The sequence below is a fragment of the Gracilinanus agilis genome, chromosome 4 (assembly GCF_016433145.1).
Source record: "Gracilinanus agilis isolate LMUSP501 chromosome 4, AgileGrace, whole genome shotgun sequence".
Classification (NCBI taxonomy): Eukaryota; Metazoa; Chordata; class Mammalia; order Didelphimorphia; family Didelphidae; genus Gracilinanus; species Gracilinanus agilis.
The window spans coordinates 326,362,066-326,374,197 of record NC_058133.1 but is presented as its reverse complement, the minus strand read 5'-3'; the positions used below and the strand labels follow the sequence as shown (position 1 = coordinate 326,374,197).

General features: G+C 34.1%; 1 protein-coding gene across 29 annotated transcripts in view; it reads left to right on the top strand.

The window, feature by feature from the left end:
* The window catches only part of SNAP91 (synaptosome associated protein 91), a 145,465-nt gene that overhangs the window by 49,100 nt on the left and 84,233 nt on the right, over positions 1-12,132 (top strand). For all 29 annotated transcript variants that reach the window (XM_044674077.1, XM_044674076.1, XM_044674073.1 and 26 more), the window contains exons 2-6: positions 674-816; positions 1,806-1,881; positions 2,238-2,340; positions 6,642-6,735; positions 9,721-9,832. In XM_044674077.1, coding sequence (XP_044530012.1) covers positions 674-816; positions 1,806-1,881; positions 2,238-2,340; positions 6,642-6,735; positions 9,721-9,832 — 528 coding nt within the window. The remainder of the gene's footprint in view (positions 1-673; positions 817-1,805; positions 1,882-2,237; positions 2,341-6,641; positions 6,736-9,720; positions 9,833-12,132) is intronic.

The following is a 12,132-nucleotide window of genomic DNA, read 5'->3' as shown; positions in this document are numbered from 1 at the left end:
TCAGTTGATGCTGCCATTCCATTTAAGAACAGAGTGAATTTTATTTTCAACTCTTTATGAATAATTTAAAGTATTTTTAACAAGTATATGTGTATATCACTGTCAAAGAAGGTACAGTTTAGTAGAGAATGTATATATGTTGATAGAATCATTGAATATTGAAAATTAACATAAATCCTGTCTCTTGGAATTTACAATCTAAATCATGTAACAAAGGCATGGGTAAGAAAAAGTTAAAGGAAATACTAAAAATAATTAATTTAACACAAAACTAAAGTCATGAATAAATAAATACTTGATGTATAGAAGGTAAGCTATGTGTGTACATGCATGTATATTTACTCTATATAAAGTTCTGTGAAAATCTTTTAATTTAAAAAAGCTTCATGTACATGTAAAACCCAGTGGAATTGTGTGTCGGCTAAGGGGGGGGGGGGTTTAAAGGGCTTGGGGAAGAGAGAAAGAACATGAAAAATGTAACTGGGGGAAAATATTCAAAATAAAAATTTGAAAAATAAAAATAGAAAAGCTTCATCAACTTACTTTATTATTAGTTAGTATTAAAAGAATTATAAAACCTACTTTTCAGGAGATATGCTTTTAATTTATAAAAGTTAAAGTAGATATCTGTAAAGATAAACATAATTTACACTGTATCTCTTGGTTTTTGTAGATTTGATTCAGGCTACCAATGAGACAAATGTTAATATTCCTCAGATGGCTGACACACTATTTGAAAGAGCAACAAATAGTAGCTGGGTGGTTGTATTCAAAGCCTTAGTGACAACGCATCATCTAATGGTCCACGGTAATGAGGTAAGTTATAGTTTTTTAGTTAAGTTTTTTTAAACAGGAGCAGAGGTTAATAGGAATACGGCAACTAAGCTTGTTTAGTAATTAGACACTAAAGAGTCTTTTCTTATCCCTTTTTTTATATATTCATTTTCATCTTTTCTTAGAGGAATTTCTTCAAAAGGATAATGAAATGTACCTTAGAGTGTGTGATTATACCTGTTTTGCTACCAGAAGGGGTTTCTCTTAGTTTCAGACCCCTATCATTATTTATATAATATTCAGGTGCTTTTGTGGGGGAAAAAAATTTAAATAGTGATTCATGATTGTTTGGATGTTAGAGTACAAGGAGAAAAACTGTTTAAGGAATTGAATGTAATTTTTGCATCTTCATATAGTCATTTTTCCAAAGAAAAATTTTAAGCTAAATATTATCTTTTGTTTTAAATGTATTTAGATATCATTAGAAACAGTATTTCAAATGTTAGGTAACAAATTGAAATTTGATTCAGTTGCAATTAAAATCCATTTTTAAAATGACATGTCTGTTATGTATAAGGAAGTGTATTTGGTAGGGCAGGATGTAAACATGTTGTTGTGTTTATACAGAAATGAATATGGCAAGTTTCTTAACCTTCAAAGAGTTATCATTTAGTAGGGATAACAGGCATAATTATAAATAACTATTAAATAATTGAGAAGTAAGTGCTATGGGAGATTAAGACAAAGTTTTTTGGACTCCCTGGCAAAGTAAAAATTATTTTTGACTGATAGACCAGGGAAGATTTCCTAGGAAAATGTCATTTGAACTAGTCCTTGAAGGGGGAAGGGGAAAATTTTTGGTAAGTAATAATGGGTGGGAGTTGCCATGGGAGGGGGATTGGAATTGGAAAGACATTTCCAGTATAATGAACATCATCTTTCCATATCTGTGTCCATGCTTATGACGAGTATGCTTAGTTTCACTCAAGCTTCAGAGGAACAGAGCATTTAATTATGACTTTCTTTTTCAGAGATTTATTCAGTATTTGGCCTCTAGAAATACATTATTCAATCTCAGCAATTTTTTGGACAAGAGTGGTTCTCATGGTAAGAGTATTTTTGTAATGGATTACTTAAGAAAATAAGTAAACAATTATGATTAGCTTGAGGCTGGATTTTTATAGTTTTTTGCACTTGATCCAAAATTGTCTTATTTATGACTCTTAAGAACCTTTTACATCTTTAAATGGAATAATGATTTAGATCTATAGAAAGATCCTTTATTCTTTTAGGAAAAATACTTTTAAAAATTCATGATTACATTTTTATTCTTCACAAGATTTCATATGAAGCTATTTGAATATAGTTAGATGATAACGTTTTTTCCCTTAGTGAACAAAAGTACAGCTAAAGGTTTCCTATAAAATAAATTTTTGTATTTTTTTGTTTTTGTTTTTTTACAGGCTATGATATGTCTACCTTTATAAGACGTTATAGTAGATACTTGAATGAAAAGGCTTTCTCCTACAGACAAATGGCCTTTGACTTTGCCAGAGTGAAGAAGGGGTATGACTTAATTTTTCTTATTTCCATTTTAACATAGTGAAGAGGTAAAGCACTATTAGTTTCTACTAAATGATCAGCTAAGGAATTTATTGTAGAGTTGGTAGAAAGCTTGAAAAGAAGCAGCAGCCAAGCTTAAATGTTTGTAATTCCTTTGTGGGGAAAGTTCTCTCCATAAGTGATACAGAGAGTTAATATTGAGATTTTGTCATTTATTATTTTTCAATGTATCTATATATCTTCATGCCCCAAAGTCAGGTTTGTTGTTAGAAGTTGTATCAGAAGTAACAATTTAGATAATTAAATGTTTCCTCAATACCCTTAAATCTAAATTGATTTTAACTATAATAATGCTTTTACAATCTTTAACTGAGGGGAAATAAAACAACATACATCTTATATTGGGGGTGATTTTTAGACTGTAGATATTAAACAGGATGTTATTTTCCAAGACCCTAAGGACTTGGAACTGACTTTCCTTGTTTTCCTGGGCTAGCACCCCCTTCTTCCAACAGGATTAGTTGAAAAGCCCTCCAATGTTTCTATAGATTCTAAATCCTATGAATCTACTCTCTAGATTAGACTTCCCTCCTACCTTGGATATGCCCAAGGCTTCCCCTAAAATCCCTGGGTATTGCTGAGATCAGGCAAGCGGGGAGCTCTTCTCTGTGGCAGGCTATTCTGTTTCAAGTTGTAGAGGATCTGGGGTGTAGGGACAAGAGCCCCAGGCTGACTGTTGGAAGGACCTGAGTTCAAATTCTGGTTCTGGCATTTATTAGCTGTGTGAACTTGTGTGATTAATCACAAATCAGCTTTGGGTTCCCTAGGCAGAGGTGACTTGCCCTTAGTAGGTTCACCCAGACGGAAGCAGGTCCACAACGGTTTGCATTCTCTCCTCTGAGGAGGGATGAGATGATGCTGTGTACCATTTCTTCAGCAGCCTACACTATTTTCCCTCCTACCCAGACCCTGGGGTCCCTAGCTTGGGGCTATAGAATTCCTCAACATTTAGCCCCTTGGGCCTCCTTAGCATCATCAGAGGCAATATCTCTTCTACCTGCTCTCTGTCACCAGGCATTGACTGGCACTATCATCTTCTTTTAAGGAAAGAGTGTGTGTCGCTGACACCATTGCCCACACTAGTGCCCTGTTTTCAGTAACAAACTGAAGCCTCTGTAAGACTAAGGAGGAGGTAGAGGATTGAAAGAAGTGGCCACAGGCTTCCCAGAAGAGACCTTGCACATGATCCTCTGAGACCATGACCATTGACTCTTCTTACCCCAGTACCCTTCCCCTCTCAGAATTTGTGACAAAAGACACCTTTTCTGATATCTTCATTTTCCTGATCAACTGCTTTCACCTTCAGGATTCAATAGAATGGCCCTTCCTTTTAAGGATCTTTATTTTCTCTTGAAGAGAAATAGAATATATATATATATATATATATATATATATATATATATATATACAATGTTATAAGCAAAATATAGAAAGTAATTACAAAGTAATTGAGGACTCAAGACTACTAACAACTGGAGGTGGCAGGGTGAGGAAAGGCATCTTATAGGAGGCAGCTCTTAAAGGAATTAGTGATTCTGTGAGACAAATATGAGGAGGGAACATTCCAAGCATAATAGGAAACCTGTACAGAGACACAAAGTCATGTATGAAGAGAAATAAACAAGCCCAGGTTGTCTGGAATGTTGAGTGTGCAAAGAGAAATAATGTGCCATCAGCCTGGAAAAAATAAGTCAGAGCCAGGTCGTACATACTTTTAAATGCCAAATAGAGGCTTCTGTATTTTATACTAGAGAAAATAAGAGTCAAGTATGAAGCTTCTTGACCAGAGAGAGAATAGGGTCAGACGTGCTTCAGAATTGTAAATTTGGTTGCTGTGTCAAGAATTCATATTAGATTGAAAAAGGAAGGAGTCCAATTATGAGGGTATTTTAATAACCCAGGAAAGAGGAATTGAAGACCTGAACAAGGTTGGTTACAACATGAAGAGAAAGGAAATGAATATAAGGTATGTTCTATAGGTGGAATCAACAAGACATGGCAAACAATTGTATATGAAAAGAGAATAGAGTTGTGTGTGTTTTTAAGGTTGTGAAACTGGGCGACAGGAAGGATGGTGTTGTCATCAACAGAAACAGTTAAATTTAGAGGTGGAATCAGTTTTAATGGGGGAAGATAATGAGTTCTGTTTTTGAAAGAGTGAGTTTGAGGTACCAATGGAAAATTCAAGAAGACATATCAGAATTGTTGATGCAGGATTAGAGCTCATAGGAGAGAGAAAGCAACCGTAGAGATAGGGAAAAAGATATAATAGACATGTATATATAGGAATCATGTGTGTGAGTGATAAATTCAATAAATACTCTGAAATTCTTGTATTTTACAACGTATTTATACAACTATTAAGCAATGTAATTTTTTCATTAACTTAATGCATATGGCATTTAAAAAGTTAATTCTACAAACATCATCTATTTCATGTAAGATATTCTGGATAGGTATTAGAAATGTAGTGATGAAAGACAATGCAACTCCTGTCCTTAAATTTATAGCATAGTAGAATTTAGTCTAATATCCTTTATACATTATATGATAAATACCTTTTCCAGTAGAAAATACTAGGAAATAGGGGAGTTAAAGTATTATACTTTGCCTGTCATGTGGAAAGAACCCCTCAAATTGGCACCCAACTATAACACAGTAGATTATTGCATAATCTAGAAATATCTGGTTTGATTAAATTATGGAACCTTAAAATGTTCAAAAGAAATATTGCAACCTACTTGAAGCAATACTCCCTAATGTAAGCTTGTGAGCAGTTAACATTTTACTATTTTCAAGGAAACCAATATAACTCAATGCATTCAGAGATTTTTCTTAACATAACACACCTGCCATGGAAAGAATTTCAGGGTTTTATTTTTGGCTCATTCTTTCTTTGCAGCTCTAATTAGAATAAATCAATCTTCTAATTTACAACTCCTAATAATAGCACTAAATATTTATTTGCATTTTTGGTACATACTGAAGATGCCTTACCTTTTTACTTCATTTCCCCAAAGCCTTGAGATAATTAGGGCATGATGTGGAGCTGACTTTACTGCCCCTATCTCTAGGTGTGTATGGGAGGAGAAAATACTTCTTTGGGATTCTGGCAAACTGTAGAAACTTGGGCTATAACTGGCTTAAGATATACGCAGGTAAATCTTTTTAGATATAATGGTAGAGTCTTGCTTTATACTTTTCAGTGTTTTCACAGAAAGTTTCTCAAATATCTTTTTCTTTTTTAACAAAAGTTCAGCACAAACCCTATCCTATCTCTTCCTTAGTCCTTTAAAAGAGGTCAAAGCTAAGGGGAAGATATGAAGAAGAGAGACCAACAATTAAAGGAGGCAAGCTTCCTTTGCTTATATGGTTTAGAATTTATCACTATCACCAAAAAACTAAGAGCTCTCAAGCACTACTCCTTGAATACTTGAGAGATTCCTTTTAGAGGTCCCAGTTTCTCAGTTTAGAGGGTTTTCCCACTTATTAATTAAAGAGGAAAAGGACAGAGATTCCACATTAACTTGGTGGGGGATTTGTAACTATACTTAAGTAATATAACTAGTTTTTTAGACAGAGTGATGTATCCTAAACTAATAATATCATTTTCTCAAATTTAAATGCCTTGGAATTCCCTTTTTTCATCTCCATTCTTTTTCCCTCATAAAAGTAAAATGAAATAAATTACACCAAAGATAAAATTATCGGGGTTATTTGGTTGTCTTCATGGTCAATGGAAATGCCAATGAAGATCCTATGGATCTTATTTTTATAGCAGTAGGTACTGATTAGGACAGCTAAGTTGATCAGTGGCTAGAATACCACTTACTAGCTATGTGGCCTGGACAAGTCACGTAACCCCTTTCACCTCAGTTTTTCATCTGTAAAATGAACTAGAGAAAGAAATGTCAAACCATTCTAGTATTTTCCCAAGAAAACCCCAAATGGGGTCATGAAGAATTGGACACAACTAAAACAACTGAACAACAAAAGATGCTGATTAAGGTCAACTTTAGTTCCATTCTTTTAGTGTACACAGATCCAGCTTACATCTTGTGAAAAGAGTACTGATTGCAAGTTAAGATTTCAGAGTTCTCTAATACTACCTGCCTGTTCCATACATTGTATTTAGGTGAGGGTAAATGAAGTAATAGTGGAAAGTATTTTGGCATTATGCATGTAGTCTTGAGTTAATTACAGCCTTGGAATTTCTAATTTAATGTTTTATTTTTGTCTTTTAGAGCTGATGGTGTAATGAGAACAATGGTTCCCGAAAAGCTACTAAAGAGTATGCCAATATTACAGGGACAAATTGATGCATTGCTTGAATTTGATGTATGTATTCATAAACTTGAATTTTTTTCACCTTATTTTATCAAAAAGAGCCATCTTGGAGTAGTAGAGGGATGCCTAAGGCCACTCTCTAAGATCATAGGTGGCAGAGCTGTTGCTGATCTTCATTTGTTAAAAGAATTGCTCTGCACGGATTAAATCATATGTTCACAAAAAAAATACCTTAACAAAAATCTCCTTTACCAAAAAATCATTTGTTCTTATAATTTTTAAGATAAAGAAAGCTAATAGATTTGATTTACTTGTACACAGCAGTGGAAAATGTTTTAAATATTTCAGTGCTACCAAAAATTTTCAGAAATGCTTTTCTTTGGATTCTAGAAGCATGATATAATAAAATTAAATTTAACTCCCTCCTTCCCCATAATGCATGATAGTGAAACCTAATTTCTCCCTAGTTTTATGCTTGGAAAACTTTATAATGGTTTATATGATTTGAATAATGCTCAATTTTACTTTATATTCAATATATATAGATATTTTCAGGTAGTATCATTTACTCTTACTAGGATTTTAGTACAGCAGCTGTTAACAGTCATTCAAAATAATCAAGTTTTCAAAATTGGAGGATAAGTAGGAGGAAATTATCTGAGAGGAAAAAATAATGTGAGAAAAAATCCAATTTTGCCAGGAAGGTGTATAGACCGAATGTGGGGAAAAGTACATGTTATAAATGGATAATGGATTAAGATCTAGATGAAGAATAAATTGTTACTTTAGTGATTTCACTTGTTATGAACAAAAGAAAAAATGCAAAAATGTGAACCTGGGGGTATACTGCTCTTGTTAATGCTACAGGCAGTCTCTATCTTTCTCCAAAATGCATACTGAAGCTATAGTATAAGTATTGCAAAGCAGAAGATGTTTTCCAATAAGCATGATACTCTGATTGGCTTTTGCATTTTTGACTAAAGATATGTCATTAAATGAATTATAAATAAGAAGTGGGTAATGTGTCTTAAAAAGTAGAAGGGAAGGGCAGCTAGGCAGCTCAGTGGATTGAGAGCCAGGTCCTGGGTTTAAATCTGGCTTCAGATACTTTCTAACTGTGTGACCAAGGGCAGGTCACTTAACCTCCATTGCCTAGCTTTTACTACTCTTCTGCCTTGGAACCAATATGCAATATTGATTCTAAGAAAGAAGGTAAGGATTAAAAAAAGGTAAAGAGAAAAAAATTCACCTGGCAATAATTGAAAATGATAAAATTCTTTGCTGAATCCTATAGAGCAAGCCTAAATATTCTTAATGTACTTAATACAAAGAGCCTTAACAGACTATAAGGAGTACATACTTTAATACTTCATGGATATATGTTTTTGTCAGTGTGGTTATTCCCTACATTGATGAAGATTGTAAAGCATCTAGAACCTGATAAGTGATCGTCAAGTCGCTGTGGCCAAAAAATATATTGTTCTGAAGCGCACCTGTCAGTGGTCCTTTATGAATTAAGTTAGGCTGATCCTTGGACAATAGACATTCAGTTCATCACTAAACCCATAGTCAGAGCCTTTTCACTTTGATGTAGGATCTAACAGAGCTTGTATTTTGAGAATATAGTCTTCAAGAACCAAATGAGCACTTTATTAAGGCTTTACTGTAGATATATACACATATGGCACACAAAGTACTGTTCTTTCCATCAAAAGTTATATCATAACTGAAGTGACTTTTAATATTTTTAAAATTTAGGATTTATACCTATCTATTTACAAAAGGATTTTGAATGGATCAAAAAGTTAAAACACAAAAAATCAGAATAAACTTTTAAATTGCATTTTTGTTACCTTAGAGTATTGGAACTTTTGGGGAGTGGTTTAGATTGGTCATGCTTCTTAGACTGTAGAGGCAGTTGTGGCTCACAGGCTAAGAGAACTGGTTCTGGCATCAGAGAGTTCTGAGTTCAAATCTAGCTTAAGACATTTCCCAGCTGTATGACTGCAAGCAAGTCATTTAACCTCTAATTGCCTCACAAAAGGACCTTCCTTTGAAAAAGGAAATGGCAAACTATTCCATTATCCTTGCCAAGAAAACCCTATCAATTAATTATGGTACATGGGATCAGGAATAGCTCGATGTGATTGAATGACTGAACAACAACAAACTTCTTAGATTGTCTGATGAATATGAACTCATTTTTTTTCCTCTGAAATTTCCATATAGTGAGCAGAGGCATTGGAATAATTTCATTGACTATTTTTTTTAAACCCTTACCTTCGATCTTAGAATCAATATTGTATATTGGTTCTAAGGCAGAAGAGTGGTAAGGGCTAGGCAATGCGGGGTAAGTGACTTGCCCAGGGTCACAGAGCTAGGAAGTGTCTGAGGTCAGATTTGAATCTAGGACCTCCTCTCAATTCACTGAGCTGCCCAGCTGTCCCCAATTTAATTGACTTTTGAACAAAAGTTGAGATCAATTTCTTTAAAAGTAATCTTTCCAGGATCTAAATATTTCAAGGCTTCACTAAAGATCTCTGTTTCTAGTCTTGATTATCTTACTTTCTTTGTTCTCCTTATCACCACTACCACTCCCTATCCCCTAAAACAGTAATAGGATGCTCAAAGAAAAAGAAATCTCATATATGGAGGTTATTTTCAGTGGGAGTAGTAGGTGGGGTAATATAACTGGCAAATAAGTAGTAGGGTAAAGATGCAAATGGGGTAAATTTTGATTACAGAGAATAAGCAGAGCAATGAAATGCAATCTGGGAAAAATTAGCCATTGAATGTATATCAATGTGGGTTACTGATAAAATAGAAACATTTAATGGCATAAATACTTTTTCAACTTACAAGAATTATTAAATTTCTTTAAATTGAAGAGAGGGGTTAAAAAACATTGGTAGGACAATTTAAAAGTATTCCTAGTGTTTATACATTGTTGTTAATCGGTCAACTGAGATTGTAAGTGCTTTGAGAAAGTTGTAAATTCAGAATATATAGCTAATTGATTTTTTAATCTATTTATAGGTTCATCCAAATGAGCTGACAAATGGTGTCATAAATGCTGCATTTATGCTTCTTTTTAAAGATCTCATCAAACTTTTTGCTTGCTATAATGATGGAGTCATTAATTTATTAGGTATGTAAATTGATTAAATTTTTGCCTTCAACTATAAGCTTTACCCAGGGAAATATTGGAACATAAGAGTGCTTATATTTAACATTCTAATTTTGATCTTCTTTTCTGTATGCCAGATTAGTGATTTATTAACAGTAGCAGAGAAGAACTTGTAGTTGAAATATTAGCAACCTGGGACCATGTGAAAACTTTTGAAAGATAGTTTAAGTATTCAATGATAAGAATTTAATAGTAAATGTTGTAATTTTTTTCTGATAACCTTTATTTTCTAATCTCCACCCCCTCTTCTGAGCTCTAGTATTAACTTTCCAACTGATGGCTAGATATTTCTTCTTCTTTTTATTTTATTCTTTCCTTCTGTCTACGTAGTATTGGTTCCAAAGCAGAAGAGCAGTAAGGAGTTGGCAATTGGAGCTAAGTGACTTGCACAGGGTCACACAGTTAGGAATTGTCTGAGGACAGCTTTGAACCCAGGACCTCCTATCTCTAGGCCTAGCTCTCTATCCACTGAGCTACCCAGCTACCGTTTAGACATTTCTGCTTAAGATCACCTCAAATTTAAGATGTCTAAAATTGATTTTTTTCAATTTCCTCCTTCCTTATTTTTCTATTATTATCACTATTCGATATATCTAGCTTCAGTGTCATTGCCAAATCTATGATCAAGTAATATTTGAGCATCTATAGTATTAAAAGTAGTGTCCTCAGCCTAGGTTTTCCCCCATAGGTCCCTAATGTTTGTCTTTTTGGCGTATCTTTATTTGGGGTGGGGAATAGTAGGTTATAGGAAGAGGGGGGAAAGGTGGGTTTGACTTAATGGAAATTTGGTTAATTAATAATTCAGTTTGTTATCAAAATATTCCACAGGAATGGATTTGCCAATTAAATATAGAATAAATTCATTATGATAAGGCCTCTTCTAGAATATTATTTTCATTTTGGATGCCAGACTTTAGGAGAAACATTAATAAGCTAGAAAGGGGAATAACCAATACTTAAGGGCTGTAAGATCATGCTATATGAGCAGTACACTGAAATAACTGAAAATATTTCATTTGAAGAAGAGAAGACTAAGGGGCAGGGGAGAAGAGCCATCTCTGAGTATGGTCAAAAGATTAGACTTGTTCTATTTAGCCTCAAAAGACAGAACTAAGAACAATTAGTAGAAGTTTCAGAGGAAGTTTTAAGTTTGTTGTAAGGAAACACTTCTCAACATACTAAGCTTTCCCAAAATATAAAGGCCTTCCTAGGAAGGTAATGGATTTTCAGTCACTAGAGAATGTAGAAATAGGTCACATGACCACTTGGTGGAGATGTAGAGGACTAAGTAGCCTCTAAACATTTCTCACACTTATTCTGTGAGTTATTTTTAAAAACAGATTCTTTTCCTCCCTGAAAGACAATTAAGTCTACATTGAAGACTTATTTAAAATGAGAGAAATATATTCAAATTTATGAGAAACTCCTAAGATGGTCAGTCTAAAAAAGCTCTTTACTTTTTCCATTTATTAATGATGTAATACAACATGTATCCAGAGGCATTACGCAACATTGGACGTTTTCACTCAAACCGTTAGCAATTTATTCTTTTACATTTTAAAATCATGTTGCTCCTATGTATCATGATGTTCCTAAATGATATAGAAATTGATGCTTCCTTTACTAGCTAACGGAAAAGAATGAATCTCTGGGTGGGAGTCAATAACAACAACAACAACAACAATGATAATAAACACAGAAAATCTTAACTTGTCTTTCAATGAAATGATTCCTTTTTAAATGAACTATTTATCTGGCCCCATCTTACTAAAATATGCAGTGTAAAGTTTTACTAAAATATGCAGTGTAAAGTTTTCAAAGCTTCAAAATCAAAAAAGTTGCATTAAAGTTAATTTTAAAACATTTAAAAACAGTTCCTATAGAATGCTCTCTGACTCTTCGTGTTGCTATTTGAAGTTTTCTTGGCAAAGATCCTGGAATGGTTTGCCATTTCCTTCTCATTTTAGAGATTAGGAAACTGAGGCCCCACAGGGTTAAGTAAATTACCCAGCTAGTAAGTGTCTGAGATCAGATTTGAATTCAGAAAGATGAGTCTTCCTGACCAGGTCCAATAATTTGTTCACTGCACTGCTTAGCTGTCCTGTCACTAGTCACCCTAGAGCTAGTTGAGCCTCTAAGGCAGTGATGGTAAAACTTTTAGAGATGGTGTGCTGGGCTCTGCCTCCATCCCATTCCCCATTAGCCCACACAATAGGGAGGAATCACTCCCATTGGCCTGCTAGGAGGAGGGGTGGGTGGGT